Raw genomic sequence first — 16924 nt, forward strand, 5'->3', positions numbered from 1 at the left:
TGTTAAATTTTGGTGAGGGAACAACCGGCTTGGCCATTCTCAGGGGTGTCCCTTGAATTCTCACCTCAAGGTATCTGAATGAAAATGATTTCAGTGGATACCCACTAGTCTCCCTTGAACTTGAGAAGGCTTGTTCCCAGTAAATGTTTTGTTCCTGACAATCAATGTGCCAACATAATCATCAGTGACAGTAAAATAAGAAACCAAAGTATATCAGTATGCAATTCCTTAACTTTCATATTGACATAGTTTTCAACTAGCCTGTTTTCTTTGACAGGACAATAGAATTCCCGAAATGTAACTGTGGCTTTTAGTTTCGGTGTGCCACCTTAAGGTCTGCAGTGGCCCCATCTGGCCACCCCTCTGAAAAATTTCTGGGAGCACCACTGAATGAGACTTACTGTGTGGAACCCATTTGTCTCTCTAATACATGTCTACCAAGTACATCAATAGCCATCTCTGTCTATCCTGCATCTCCCCTGCATTAGCACTGCAGTGGTCACTGCACCACTGTATATCAAAGTGTGACAGGCAGACTGTAACACATTTATCCAAAGTTGCCTCACTGAGGAAAAGACACAGGAGAGCCGTATTATCTATAGTAGAAAAAAGGTACACGCACACTGGTATCCTCGCAATGATCAGGTTTTGGACATGCACATGTAAACACCATAAACTGGTGTTGCAAACATACATAAGTCCTTACCATGATCTTGAGAAACCTTGATATGCTTCCTGCAGTGGCAGGGATTCTGTAGCATGTACACAGGTTTCTAATCACTCTCTGCCAGGTGCATCATCACCATCACCATTGTTAATCAGATGATCCACATGTTAAAATAAATGAAAAGTTTGACTTTGGTTATGCTGATCATACATAGTGTTGTGTCACCGTGTCTTATGTAACATCTTGCAGACATGCAGACACTGAAACTTGCTGCCATTACAGTACTCAATGCCATTTCACAGTGTCATTTGAATTTATTATTCAAGACAGTTGGTGACCTCACCACTGTAAGTTAATAGGTGAAAAGGTGACATCCAAAGTGAACAGCACTAACTACATGTGTAAACAACCACCAGGACACATTGTGATCCCATCACTCAAACCACTTGGAGATGGGGTCTGGAACCAAGTTGACCACATATCTTTGGTAGTGTAAGCGCTAATACATCCTGATGCATCCACAACAGTGACTATGTCATCAAAGCAGAACACGTTGGTTGTTTTCGTGACAGTGGCTGCACTCCATAACTTGGACATTTTACGACGAGTTGGACAAAGTGTTGCGTGACCGTCCATCAGTATTGACCTATGGAAGGAGATGTGTTGGATTCTGTTGACAGCGATATCTCCAGCTGTACTGACAAAACTGCTAATGTGACAAGTGAGCAGCTAGTGAGAGCGTGGACGTATTAATTGTGTGTGGGGCCCTTTGACCTTCTCGTGTAAGTGACATAGGCGGTAACAAAATCTGAACCCAAGTGGTCAGCTGGAGATGCATGATTGACACAGGTATGAATGGCGATGTACCTCTGCTGTCTACTTGTGTTCAGATCACAAAAACGCACATTAATACCAGGTATTAACAGGCTCTAAGCTCTGAGATATTTAACTTTATCTCAATGGAGCTTCCTGAATGAATAAAGCCTAAAAATCAAAATATATTAATAGCTGTCTGATTAAATGTCAAGCTATGATTGCTTCTCATAAATTACACTGTTTTCACTTCATACTACCCAGTGCCAGTTTTGATACCAATGAACGCATTTTCGGATGACAGAAAAAGTCTGCAAGAATATCCGGGGAATACATTTCTTTAAACATTGACATGATGTATTCTGCTATTCATTGACTGTGAAACATTTTCCTTAACTTGTTTGCCCCTTTAACTGGATCTATAAGATTTTATTAACATGGAAAGAAGTAGGGCTTTATGTACATTTACAATACTGGTTTCACCTAAACAAAACAAAAACACGGTCTTAAAAATAATTAAATCCACCTCCTTTCCCAGCTGATCTGAAATAATGACATATCTAAGCCTGATGCTATGCCCCCTCCGCTTTGTCCCAAACAAAGCTTTACCCTGTTCAGTACGACATGAGCCAGAATCTCCTGCCCGCAGGTCTCTGCTCCTATTTATAGACACTGGTTTCTCTACCTCATGATGCTGACCCCAGACCAGCCCAGAGAGTTGCATCCCTGCTCGCCAATCTGGGTTGAGATTAATCTGCCAGCCTTTAAAACCTTGTCTCTGACCATGGGATCAGTGATGGAGGGCCCTGCGTGGTGGAGAGAATTAAATCAGCCGTTTCTCGGTTGGCCCGCTGGCCAGTGATGAAGGCTTCAGGGGGAACGAGAGCAGAAAGCACGTGACCAAGACTCCAGGGGAATCCGGATGGTAGAGGTGGAGGAGGGGTAGACATGTGACAGGCATGATAAATACACGCACGCTAATATAACATGAACATATATTATGTCTACATTTTCTCACCATGAAGCTTTTTTTCATTATAAGCCTCTTTGCTTTACTGGTTATTGATCTGGATACACAGTCCTATACTCATTAATTACATGTGCAGCATGTACCAACTGATTGAATGCAGGCTGCACATGTACTGTACACAGGGGCACACATCATGCATCGGCCTGCTCATGCACACAGTTCCTCTGCAGGCAGTGGTGTGATGGGGCGGAGCAGTGTACATAAATGAGCCACACACAGGGGGAAGAGGAGCAAAAGGCTTCAGGCCTGGACACAAACCGAGGACCAGAGGATGTTCTAATGTCACACTGTGTTAAGAGTGCATGTGTGTGTTCATGTACTGTATGTAGGCACAATGCAAGCATTTATGCAGTGATGGTAAGTAGAGCATCCTGACCTTGAAAGGACTTCATCTGATTTTGATTCAATGCACAGTGTGTCAGTGTATACAGTATAGAATCAAAGTCAATATCCTGTATTGACATAGATACTGTTGCTCATTAGTTTTTGGTTTTAATTTGATTTATTTAACGATGGAATAAGTAAGTTTGTGGCTTGTGGTATGTAAACGCAATATTAAAGTTGCTTATGATTTGGTGTCTGGTTGCTATGTTTTGATTGAGTCCCGCCCTCACACCTTAAGTGCCATTTTTGGTTGGGGGCTACACAACACTGCCCAAAGGCTGGCTGCCTGAAACGTCCTGAACACATCAAAATAAGGAAATCCCCTATCATGAACAGGGAAATTGGCTATAGAGACCAAAACTGTTTTTTGTACCAGGCTGTAAACATGTTTTACATTCGATCACTTCAGGGGCAAACCTCAAACTGCATTTTAGGCGCTTTCCCTATTTACAGGCATCTCTGGAAGTACTGGATCTGTGAGACAGTGCACAGGTTTCCCACAGGTTGATATATTATTCGTGGTGTAAGCTGGATGTATGTGGGGAGCTGCAAAAAGCATTGAATTCACACAGTAACAAGCACTTGCACTTAAAAGCTTTAGAATGCATTTTCTGGGGCCAAATAAATTCTATACAAGGGAATCATTGGACTCATTTCTTAACCAATCTATCCACCACCTCTCAACACCTGATTCCGTGTCCCGACCACTCTTCCTAATGAGTTTCATGCCTGACATTGTTAAACAGTGCCTGCAGAGGATGGAGTGATTGTCCTGAAAGGGCCAACAAAGCCAGCATATCCTCAGGATCACCAGGCAGCCAACACTCTGGCTTCAACACATCTAATGACCACTGCTGAGCTGAAAAAGAATGAACTATCGTGGGAAACAGACAGAACAATCTTTCCTTGTACACATACACACACCTGCACTTACTCCTACTATCCTAACTACACTTACAGCTACTTTGATATTCATTGAATTGTTCTTGAGCCAACATGGGACAAAGGATGACAAAAACGCGTGCTGTACTCTCAGCATAATCCTGTACACAGCATCTTGTGGTGTACTTTCATCGGATACATGCCAAAAATAAACCCAGCCAACACTGAAAGTGACCTGAAATGTGTCTGCCTGAACTCAGATGATACTCTCTGAACATCCTGCTCCAAAAACAACTCTATCAAGACTCATTTTACATCTCACAGATCTAAATTTCCTCTACAATATGCCCCAGTTTCCTCCTGACTCTGACCTCTCTGTGTAAGTGCAGTAAAAGGTGAATGCCACTCAATTGAAACTGACAGTGACAGGCAAGTCAGCATTCCTTCAGATGTACAGTTATAAACCACCCAGCTGAAAACTAGAGAGCGAATTTAATTTGGTTTGTCATAGCAGTGTACTGCCTGGGGCTACTGTAGTGACAATCAATGAGAGACTGACTTTGTTGACTGATGTTGTTTGTATAAATGCAGGAACTGTTTGAGAGTACTTTTAATCACCATCAACCCTGATTATATCATCATGTAACTTAGTTTTATAATTTATAACAGGAAGCCAGCATTACCAACAGGAGGTGTGAAAGAAGTTGGCATTTAGGAGGCAGTCAGTCTCCAACAGGGTCAAGGGTGGAGTTTTCATTTTAACATTTGGGGGGGGAGTGCACATATACAACTGGGGGTTTGGGAGTCCTCCGTCAGAAAATTCTGAGCATTACAAACCTAATTTCCTGTTTCAGCCCATTTTTTTGCCTGCATAATTTCTTGGTGTGAATGTCTTTAATTGTGTTGCTGAGTGCCTCACTTTTTCCACTCTATGCACCTCATATTTTTGCAAGAGCTCCTATACACCAAAATTTGAAAGGGAAAAAAAAAAAAAAAACAACGACAAAAAACCTCAACTCAGAGTGGAAAAGTCAATGTCATTTATGTTATTTCCCATTGTCCATTCGAATGACTTGAGAGGCAGGCCTTCATCAATGGTGATGACAACAAACTAGTGGTGGCGGTTGCTGGATACTTGGGTCTGCATGACTTTACCAACCATAGCTACCATGATCTGACAGCAACACAGGGTAAAAAGGATGTTAGTTATAACAGCCAGTCAGTTGCCAAACAATAAACCTTGATATTAGAAAGCAGTCGAGGCTACAGTTTGTTAAGATATGTCTCGCAGCCTCCCAAACTGACATTGAGAGTGAGCAAATGTTGGCTTGACACAAACCATAAAATGTATGCTACCTAAGGCCCTGATCACACAGAAAGCATTTTAGCAGCTGCAGGCGTGTTTTTGTAATTGTTTTTAATGAGAATGAAGCTTTTTGCTCGCATTTTTTGCGGTGCGACACACCTTACGTTTCTGTGCTCTCGTTTTTTGCCGAAGCGCTCTGAACTCCTTGAGCTGGAAAAACTTCAACTCAAAGTGGAAAAAGGCCCAAGGTCTGCTCTTTTTTTCCCCATTCTCCAATCGGATGATTTGAGAGGCGGGCCTTCTGTGGTGGTCACGACAAGAAGTTTACAGTTGTAAACAAGAGAGGAGAATCTGGTGGTAGCGGTTGCCGGATACCCAGATCTACACAGCCTGACGATAGACAGCAGCTTGTCAAACTGCCCCTGACTCATCCTAAAATATGCCTGGAAATGGCCATCATCGAGGCATAACCCTTGACCAACTGGTGGTACTCCCCATGATCCACCCTCTCTTTTAGGGTCTCGTGTACCCACACAGATCTCTGTTTCCTTGTGCCCAACATACTATTTGCTGACAGCCTCTCACCCTCAACCAGAGCTACAGCAAGTACCCTCTGCCTCAACATTTTAGGAACTAGATACTAATTACTGTCAAATAACTAAAATGTATAAATAAACGGTAGATCGATTACACAGGAAGGTTAGAATACAAAGTTGAGATTTTGCAGGTTGCAAAATACTTTCTGTGTGATCAGGGCCTAAAACTAGTACAGTATAAATTTATTAAAAAAAGAAAAAGAAAATGTACCCAAAATCTCAGCTGGCTGCTAAAACGTGCTGTTTGATCAGGCCTAAATGAAGGATCTATCAGCCTCTGCTACTTCGATTTTGACCATTCTTTTTTTCAATCTTTCTCTTGTGAACTCTCAACTTTGTTTAACAGCAACACTTCATTATTAAATACTATATAATGCTATATACTAAATGCTGGAATACTCATAACGATTTTCCTGTGGCACCAAATGCTCTGTATTGATATTGACATTTAAGTTACTTTCATTTCATCAACAAAACACAACTCAAAATAATTTGAAAGTTTGCCTCCTGCACCACCCCATGAAATTACAGTAAGTCATAAACTGGAAGGAGGAATGTGAAAAATAATTTTCTCTGGATCTAGTTATGGAGAAGTACTGTCATGTGGCATCACATGTAAATATTAAAATTCAGCCACACTTTTCTGTGAAGACTTCTTTGTGATTGTTTTGAGTATTCTGACTATGGATGCTACAGGCAAAAATATGATTCAATGTTCTGCTAAGATGAAAAAGAAAATTACTGTTTCACATTCAGCTCTCAAATACCATTTTTTAGAGCCCTGACTTTCAAACTATTGCTTTCAGTGCTAGAGATAGAGTGGTCAAATCAGGATTAGTCTGCAAAACAATAGTCATTCTTATAAAATTCATGTCTTTTTATTTTCATACAGAATTTTCTACCAGCACTTGGGAGTGAAAACACAAGACATAATGGAAAAAATATCATCAGTGCAGTACTGGCTGGGCATATTAACTATCCAGTGATGTTATCTTTCGTACGTAACGGTCATAAAACAGCAGAGAGGATGTCTTCAAGTGTCAGCACCACCAGATTTGTCTGAGAGCTTATATTCCATTTTCTTGGCCAGTACAAATCACAGACCTATTGATTCCCACAAGCCCCTTTCCAGGAATCTGTGCACATTATCACATGGCTCTCAGGGAAGCAGATATGTGACCTCATTTCTATGTTCGTCAGGGATCTCTCCTGAGGCTTTCACAACAGCAGGGATGATGAATGTTTACATTACTATACCTTGAGATCTGGGCCAGGAGGTGTACTCTAAAACCATATCAGATGTAGTAAGTTGCACACATTCTCCACAGTAAGCCCAGAAAATAACCAAGCAGGTGGCGTCTGATACAAAACCCATACGAATGGGTCTAAATGTAAATCTGTCTATTTACTTTCAATCTGCTTTAGGGGACTTTTTACTGTACATGTGCTAAGAGCCACAATGACTCTATAGCTTGTAGCTAGCTAAGAGGGGAGATGGATTATCAGCAGCTGAACAAGCCCTATGATTGGCTGACAGCTTCTGTTGTCATGGTTTTCATCCCTACAGATGGCCATGGTTACCGTGGCAATGGCAGCAGGATCAGCATCGGCAGCATCACAGGGAAGAATATGCTAAGTACACTGAGAACATTTCTACATCATCACTTCTCTATGACCTTGTCGGACACAGGGAGATAAGAAGTGTGAACACTGCCCTCCATAATAAGATTTAAGGATAAGATTTTTGAAAGCTGTTTGGCATTGTACTATTAGAGAACTTTCTGCATGTCTTAAAAACACAAACAGCCCAGAAAACATCAATGTATGTAACAATGTGCTCAAACACAAACAAATCCAGTGTTCCTGGCTTTTGTTTACCTGTTTCCCCCTCAGAGATCACCAGGGTTAGTACAGCGGGTATAAGCTCCTCTCTTGCCCCAGAATGACAGTCCCATCTGTCAGCCAACCTCCCCGGGACCTTTCGCATGCACATCAGCACAACTGGCCCTCTCTGCAGCACAGGAGGCGAGCCTTCCGCAGACTACCACCTATACATGATTTACATTTTGCGGCCAGTAGATCACATGTAAGCTTTTTCCAGATAATATCTGCCATCTCCTTTATCTACTATTTGATATCAATGTCACAACAAAAGTGCGTTCAAATCAGAAATCAATCCAGATCTTGACTAATTAACAGATGTATATTTTTGCATGTTGTCTAAATTGACAAAAGCAACATAAAGTACAGCAAAGTCAAAGAAATGCTCACTCTATTACTGCTTTCATACTTTTGAGAGCAAGATCAGAGTGACCTACCTGATAAATAAATCCTTTATTGTGGTCCACTGAGAGCATGGTGTGCCTCCTATAAGGTTGGGGCAGGATGCCCGCTAACTCCCCTTGTGCTTGCAGCAATGGTAAGACGAGAGGCTAAGGCTCAGGGCCTGAGCCCCACTCTGGACTCAGACTGTGTGTTTGTGGTTGTGAATGAAAGTCAGAGAGAACAGCAGACACAGATAAAGTCAGCCTCTCTGCTGGGCCATTAGTCGAACCCTCTCCTCTCCTCAGCCGCTCTCCTCAGCAGCTCTTCCCATGCTGGAATATGGCAACAACCTCACCCCGAAAGCTCCACGAACACAACATAAAAACAAAAGCAGGGAGCTCAGCACAGCTCCGACTCTGCCTCTGCCTCTCCCTCTGCCTCCAACGGCTTTCATCCAGAGTAGCATCAAATGTTTCTGACAAGCGTCCATCCGCCAATCCCCCCAGAGAGATTAGTGCTCTGACATCACTGACGCTGTGCTGTGCACAGTTCTGCTCTGTAGCTCTGTTACCTAAGAGAAGCCTTAGGTCGCACGGAGTCAAACAATACCATCTTGTATGAGGGGCTTCACACAGCCCCAGTGCACCTGACGGCTACATGTGCCACGGTCACTACACACCTCACATAAAAGAAGCAGTAAGCAGAGTTGGCGTTGCAGTCTTGCTGTATACGTGCATCTTTAAGTGTATGAGTCTGAGGGTGTGTGTCTGCACAACCTATCTGAGGCAAAGAAGCTGCTCCCTGGCTGTAGTGCATTGTCAGCGAAACTGTGATCGAGGCATGGTGTGCTAGAAACAGATCCGGAGGAACAAGCAACTATTTCTGCTGCACTGCCTGAGTACCTGTCTCTGTGCTTTGTGCTATCTGATATTTCTTGAAGTTTCCAATGACAAAGATGACGTATATAATATTCACGGGTGAAGATTAGACAGAAAAATCACAATACAACATCTAATTTTCTGTACGCCTCTCTCCCCTCATCTTACCATCTGTCTCTCACGTTCTTCATCCAGCTCCGTATCCTCTCCCTCTACCTACCTCCATGCCCTCTTCACCCTCCACCCCACTGACACTGCTATAATTAACCATGGAAAGGAGCACAGCCGGTCTAGGCTCCTAGCTGCGGTGGGGAGGCTTCCTGCCTGCCTGCCAGTTTTGCACAGTTGGATCACCAAGTCAAACAGAGATTTCACACTGATCCAAGAACACCACGCTCAAAAGAACAAGCCCGGGCATCTCCAGCAAACTTCCTCCGTCTGTTCTCACTGATCTTCTCCGACCTTGCCAATCAACCAGCCCCTAACTAGACAGCCTGGCAGAGAGCCTGCTGTTATGTCAGGGTTGTAATGAGGACCACGGCAATCAAGTCCAAGTTAAATCTAGGACCAGGTCCACTCGAGTTCAAGTCAAGAAGTAGACAGACTTTCAAGGCAAGCAAAGATATCAATCTCTGTAGCTATACAACAAAGCATACCATGACCATAGAAAACACACATTAAAAACATGTGTTGTACCTTGTTGTACATTATTACTTACTACAGTATTCCACAAATTTCTACAGGTCAAGCCCCTTTTCATACGGTTGCAAAAACACACAACTAACAATAAAACCTGTAATGATTTAGCAAGTCATTGCTGTGTTTCTTGCTGCTTTTCAGACACCAAACATGGGTGTAATCTGGCAACATGTCGTTGTTTTTCCAGAGGGGATAGTGGCACAAAGAGCTGTTTTTTCCTTACAGAGACATCACTGCTTTTCAAGTGGAGATTGTGTCCTCAAAACTGGGTATTTTAAGCAAAAACATGATCTTTTCATAACCATAATGAAGTGTTTTCTATGCCTAAACCTAACCACATGTTCACCACAGTGTTGTTGAAAAGTAATGTTTCAGTGTATCTGCTACATAATAACGTACAAATGTAAAGTATCCAGTGTTTGCGGAAATGTAAAATGCCAACATTTATTCGGGCAATTGGATTTGGTGCAGACTTAAATAAGTCTGTTTCAAACCAGGGACAAGTCAAAGCTTTCAAGACAGATTTCTCAAGATCAGATTCAAGATTACAAGAACAGTCTGACATATATTGTGTTATTACTCTTATTACCTATTCACTGTCTTGCTGAGAGTTAGATAAGAACACTGATAGTCTCTATGCTAAGTATGTAGCTGAGTCAGCAATCAGTAACCACATTAAGAAAACACATGCAAATAGACAACACACAAGCAATTTAAAACAAATATTTTCACAACTTTGACAACACATGCACAGCATTTTTAAAAAACACAGTAGCACCACACAACAATGGAAACTGTTTCCAGGGGACACTAAAAACTGATGCACACAGTGAAATTAACCTAGCGTTAGCCTTTTGCTTATGATGAGTCTGCCAATTCACATAATCTGATGAAACACACACAATTAGTTGTGACACAAACTAACATCATGTTAACTGGCTGTAGTTGCTTTCAAAAATGTCACGAATTAACATTCAAGGGAAATAAACTGTTTAATTAATGATTTTCAAAAAGTCAAAATAAGTTGCCATTTGAAGGCATGAACATTATTTTTAAATTGGTACCAAACCTTTCTGTAATGACAGAACAGGCAGCACTAACTTTATTGTTAACAGATAAACAAATCAAGCAAAGGGAATTCTTTCAATTTGTCATGTGAGCAAAACCTACTGCTGGGTTAACTTACATGTCCCCTAACACAGATTCTTTAAATAACTATCAATGTTATATCTGGCTAACATAATGTAAGCCTCAGTTAACCATTCCTGCTTCAGCTAACCCCTTTCACTATACTCAGCAGCTGGAAAGCAAGACACAGTCGGGAACATTACATGGCCGTTAGCAGCTCAGGTATTTATTCAGTCAAACTGAAACCTACACTGTACATTTAGGTTTTTCTGTTGGTGCAATTCAGTCTTTAATCTGAGAGGCAGAAATGTGGCCAGTGTATCATGAGTTGTGTTATTGTTAGGCCTCCAGGAAGTGCACTGGACTTTGAAGCCAATTTGACAAAGTGAAATAACAACTTCAAAGTCTGTGACGTGATGTCATTGGGCCTAAAAAGACTTTTTCTCATCGACCTATGTAAATCAGTGGATACATTTTTTGAGCATCACAACCCCCAAAAAATGACATGTTTCACTATCAGGATTTGATCCATTCAGTCCAATAACATTTCAAAAGTTTAGAAGAGCTGCACAATTAAAGCATTTTTATCCCAATTCAGGTTTGTTAAACTGGAAGTAGCCAGCTCAGCCAGTGGAAGTTAGCCACTCGGCTGACAAAGTCTGTTGTGCACTTGCTCTGTGGGCCCAATGATGCTGAAGATCTGGGTTTTAATTCTTATTTTATTGTTATATTTGTGAAAAGGGAGACATGAAATTAATTGTATGGTATAAACCGCTGAGTTTTTAATGTGCATATGGCAATAAACTTCTTGAATTTTGAATCTTAATTTTACAGTGGGTGCGTCAAATGTTTTTGGCTTCATGCACCATTGTGCAACTTTCATAGGAATAAATGGATCCCACCTCCAACACGGTATCCAGTTATCTTTATACATCAATGGTTGCCAGAGGCAGCTATAGCTTGGCATTTCACTGTTTTGTCAATACAATATTTTGTCCACACAGGCTTATTTATTTTAATTGTGCTTTTAAACTTGCATTTTTTTCCTTTTGTATGGTGCCTACTTATGCATGTATCATTTCTTTTTGAGGACAAATGATGCTTTATATTACATTTACTCTGTTCTCTTGTGTGTTGTAGATTTTTCAAACAAAATCTGTGATGTGAGAAATGTAAGAAACTTTAAGATACTAATGTTAATAGAAAAAACTCTAAGATACTAATGTTAATAGAAAAACTCTAAGATACTAATGTTACTAATTAAAGTAAATATGAGTAGTAAAGAGTAAAAAAGTAAATGAATGCCGACATGTGTATATGCACGCACTTTATGCCGCCCCTGCATAAGTCAGTGCCCTACTAGGGCCACTTACATTGAGCTCTCAGGGCCACCGTACAGCTAAGCTAACAAGGTAAAGGCTATAGCTTCATATTAAGTGTACAGGCATGAGTGGTATCAAACTTTTCTGCTGACTCTCTGCAAGACAGTGAATAAGCGGCTTTCCCTACATGTTGAACTATTTCTTAAGGATCAGTTAAATGCCACAGCACTGACGCTGTCAGAGGTGGTGTTTCATCAGGTGCTTTTCTGGAGTGAGTCATCACGTGTCACATGAGTCCACAAACTATCATATTTAATCTAGTAGGCCTATAAAACATTTGTTTTAGTGTAAAAATTGCTGAAGGCTACACAAAATATTCTATAACAGTCTTCTTGACATGTTGATAAGCAGCTTTGTGTCCTAGAAAATGAGATACATTATGACAGAGGTTAATGAAAAAATAAATCCTGCAGAAATTTTGATCCTTTAGGTTAAAAGATTAGCACTGAGCTCATGTTTCGATTTATTCAAAAACTAAGATTTGAAATAATTCACTATTTATGATCATTAAATTCCATCAATGTAGCAAGCAACCTCAGCTCCTGAGGAGTACAAGGGTTAACGCTAACAAACAACAAAAGTGGCAAATATCCCTGCATTCTAACATTATTTAGGAAAGTACAAGTCCGAAGGGGGAAAATGAAGTTCTACTAAGTGGAGGATTCACAGTTTAGCCACTGGCAGGCACTTTGTACTCAGTTCTTGTCCTCAGTCTGGCTTGTAGCCCACAGTTGCATAAGCAATATTTTGTCAGGACAGATGACATGCATGCATCAAAACTCCTCTCCGCGACCGGCTCAATTGTCTGTTTATGCTCGTATCCTTTGAGCTCTTAAAGCAATTGCACTTAATTCCCATTATCTATTATTATTTATTTACCCGGCATGTTCTCAGCCTTGTGTGATTGCCAGATGCATTGTGGCATGTGTGACAATTGCCTTTAAAAATACACAACATCTGCTAAACAAGCTGGCTAATCAAAGATATAAAAACAAATGCAGTTGTGCAATATTACCGTAGATTACAGATTATAGAAAACATGGATTAACAGCAAAATATGATCATATCGGATCAGAGCATGGATGGATTACTGAATGGGCCTACAGGGCCCGAAGTGTCAGGGGCCTCCTGGCCCTCACCTGCAAAATGTCACTCAAATTAACAGGAATTGACCAAGAAAGACTCAGTAAGACCACAAAGAGAAGCAAAGGAACTGCAATGAGACACAAAATAACTTCAGAGACCAAAAAACAACAAAAAAACAAAATAACCTCAAAGTGACACAAACTTACAACAAAACGACACAGAATAACCTCAGAGACACAAAATGACCTCAAAGAGATAAAAAAAATACTACAAGGAGACACAAAATGACTATTAAAAGACAGAAATTACCAAAAAAGACAAAAACAGCCTGCCTGAAATCTGCCTATTTTTTTTACTTTTTAAACTTTAAATTACCTCTTTAGTAGAGGTATTTTGGCCCTTTACTGAATTAAAATCACAACTGTAACTTTGTAAAGTACTAAGTTACAAGTAAAAGTCCTATATTCAACATTGCCATATTATTACCATATAAAGTTATTAAGGGAAACTTGTGAGTTACACATCAGGCAGATACAAAGCAACATAAACATTCAGTTGGAGTAGTGTTTGTCCTATATTCAACAGTCAGCACATTTCCTATGATCTCCTTTTTCTTGCCTTGCCCTTTATATTTCTTATTTTATTGTTTTTACTATTGATTTTCTGATTGTGTCCATGCTGGGTTTTAAAACTAGTCCTTAACAACTGCACTGTATTGACTTATCATTGTCATTACTGAGCAGATCAATATGACATTTGTCCATGCCAGATGAAGAGAATGAGAGATGTACTCACCACTTCTTTATTTTCTTGGGGACTTTGCTCCTGCAAGTCAGAGAACATCAAGAAATAAGACAACATAACAAGGCATTCATTACTGTAATGTGAAAACTCAAGTGTCTAAACTCTAACAACTGAGAAAGAGTGCATTATGGCAATGAGGCATTCAGATACACTCCTTCCTGCTGTAAATTATACATGCTCTCATGCTTGACCTTGGGAACCTGGTAACCTGGTAAAATGGAGTACAATAGGATAGTTCTCTCTAACCATGTTGTGTACTGAGGACTCCCTGAAATTCTCACCATACTAACACCTCACATACCCATACACATCCTAGTGAAACCATGACAACGCATTCGCTTGCTGCGTAGGAGGAGGGACAGTGGGGAAGCAGCACTGAGTTACAATGACAGGGAAGCAACCACACTGCATTGAGACTGCAGGGAAAAACAGAGCAGCCATCCCACGCCACATCAGCCCGGCTGTCAGGCTTCAACTGTACACTGTACGCTCTGGAAAACTAAGTCCTCATGTAACACGTCCACAAATAGAACAAGGAGAGTATTGATTTGGCTCCAGACCAATCACTGCTTTTACACATGGTGAGCACAAAGCAATGTATTTCATCTCTTTCCGGCATTAACAGTGCACCCAAGGCAGCATGCTTTTTTTTTTCTCAGCACCTGAATGTTAATGAGGAGAGGCTGACCGCAGATGCAGGATCTGCCTTCAAGTGGCTGTTAGGTTTGAAACATGCTCATTTGAAATTTTGCCAGTGGCCTCGGGGGCCTGTGACCTGAGCGGATGCAGATTCAACCCCTTTGATCCCTGCTGAAGTCCACCAACATGTGGGGGGTGCTTGGGCAGCAACTCTCTATCATTCAGGCCAATGGATGGTGATTTCAAGAGAAGGGAGGATAACTGCTCAGTCGAGAATACCATGATGAGCATGTCAAAGAATCTGATTTTTATGAATTTCTGTTATGCTCTCAAAATGCGCACAAATAGGCCAAATGGGTTATGAATAAGTCGTAATAATCCAGTGAGGCTCCCCATGGAAAGATGGAAAGACAGTGAGCTCATTATATCCAACTGATGAGGCATACCTTCCACTGTCTGCTCACTGTTCAAACACTTTATGCTCTCATCTCAGTGCAACATCATGGACCCACAGGACTGTATACATAAAGCAACAGCTTCATAGCAGGTCTGATATAGAGCATAACAACTGGGTCGACTGACTATATGATTTGGTTGAAAGGCAACATATTAAAGGAGCCTTTCCATGCAGGCAGAAAGCTACAACACATTACTGTAGCAGCTGTGTAACATATCAACCTGTACAGTGCATCACAAATGCCTTCTGTGTGAAAGCGTAGGCGTTTGTAGTGATAGCGAGATAATTGCTTGCCCAAATATGAATTGTGCACACGGCGAAAAAATCAATTTGGTCAATTTGTGGTGCGCAACATTCATACTTGTCACGATATCCACGCGACACCAGCAAAGCAGTCAAAATATGGGTCATTTTGAAACAGAGGTATTGAATATGAATCGTACATTGATGGTCATCCCAAGTGTGCGTGCTTTATTCTAAAGAGAAATTATATAAACTGAGGACCAAGAGTCCATTCAGCTCTGTCTAAGATTCCACAGTTTATGAAATTCAATATAACAATAGCGTGTCTATCTACCGTCGGTAAGAGCGGCTCCATTTGAGCTCCTTGATCCGTGATGTCCATCTTTTCTTCTCCTCAGCCTCACAATAGGAAAGTCGTGATGCGCTACTCCTCTTCTGCCAGACGCTGGTTGAAGGCGGCTTTTTGTGTTTTCTTTTTTTTGTCTTTCTCTCTCACATTCACCGGCCGGGTTTTCTCAAATGGAGGTAGCACAGCATTCCCGTCCTGCCCTACATAATTTACGCATGAAGGAGGGAGGCAGTGCTTCCCATTACACGCGTTCAACCCTGGACGCGGCGATGATGAGGCGCACAAGTGAGACGCGCTGTGCGCACACTTTTATCCAGGGATTCATTTAAGACTGCTCCAACAGAATTATGTATAAATAGCCACAGAGAAATATTTGAGTCTAAATAAGCGTGGGCTCTTACATGAAAAATCTCTTCCAATTGGCTGTTTCATTACAGGGGCATGTGTATCACGCGATTTTGAATTTAAAGCGACCTGGCGTTTCATCCATATATCAATCTGTCATTACACATAAAATCCTAGTGTATCATGACATCCAGTTTAAAAACAGCAGCAATACCAATACATTTATATTGCAATGCCTTCTCAGTGTAGGCAGTGTGCCTTGTTGGAGCGACCCATGTGGATTTTCTCAACCGCTGGCCTGCGCCATACAAGCGAAGATTAGAACAGGTTGTACAGACATCATTGTGATCAGAATCTGTCCTCAGTTATAAATAAATATTATATGATCGGCCTATTGCATCCAATGTTCTCTGCGACAACAAAAACACCAGCTGCAGTTATGCACCGGCCATCCTGTCATTATATGTAGCTGCAGCACGCGATGGTGCACCGGCATCAGCATCCAGATTACACAAGGATGCCGTTGCAGAAAAGTTTATACACTGGCGCCCTCCTCTGGGGAAACACACGAAACGTCAATTAAACTCAACTAGCACTGATGCACTGCAAGTAGCATTGGTTGGGAAATCACTGGAATTTGATTTAGTCAATGCAATTGTGTTATCTCAATTGAGGAGTTGGCAGTATAATGCTATTACCTGAGTATCAATATTACAGATGACTTTAAGTGTTTTACTGTAATTAAGTTACAAGATTAATGCAACCTTTAATAATAAAAAGTGGATTTGGTAGGATTAGCTGCCGGTGAGTTAAGGCAGTGATTCCCAAGATGGAGCATATAACCTGATAGGCTTTCACATGGCGTCATTGCAAACTAGGAAGAGATTTAATCAGTATCTCTACTTTTATTAAGCTATAGCTGTGTAAAGGTGGTTTATGAATTACCTTAAAGAGATATTGTACATACAGTA

The 16924-nt window shown here is 41.1% G+C and overlaps 1 protein-coding gene across 2 annotated transcripts in view; it reads right to left on the reverse strand.

The window, feature by feature from the left end:
* The window catches only part of LOC117249933 (sodium-driven chloride bicarbonate exchanger-like), a 57549-nt gene extending 41576 nt beyond the window's left edge, over positions 1-15973 (reverse strand). For both annotated transcript variants that reach the window (XM_078165984.1, XM_033615814.2), the window contains exons 1-2: positions 15594-15973; positions 13912-13941 (exon numbers count right to left, since the gene is read on the reverse strand). In XM_078165984.1, the coding sequence (XP_078022110.1) occupies positions 13912-13941; positions 15594-15641 (78 nt within the window). In that variant the 5' untranslated portion in view covers positions 15642-15973. The remainder of the gene's footprint in view (positions 1-13911; positions 13942-15593) is intronic.
* Positions 15974-16924: the final 951 nt, after the last annotated feature.

The sequence above is a fragment of the Epinephelus lanceolatus genome, chromosome 24 (assembly GCF_041903045.1).
Source record: "Epinephelus lanceolatus isolate andai-2023 chromosome 24, ASM4190304v1, whole genome shotgun sequence".
Classification (NCBI taxonomy): Eukaryota; Metazoa; Chordata; class Actinopteri; order Perciformes; family Serranidae; genus Epinephelus; species Epinephelus lanceolatus.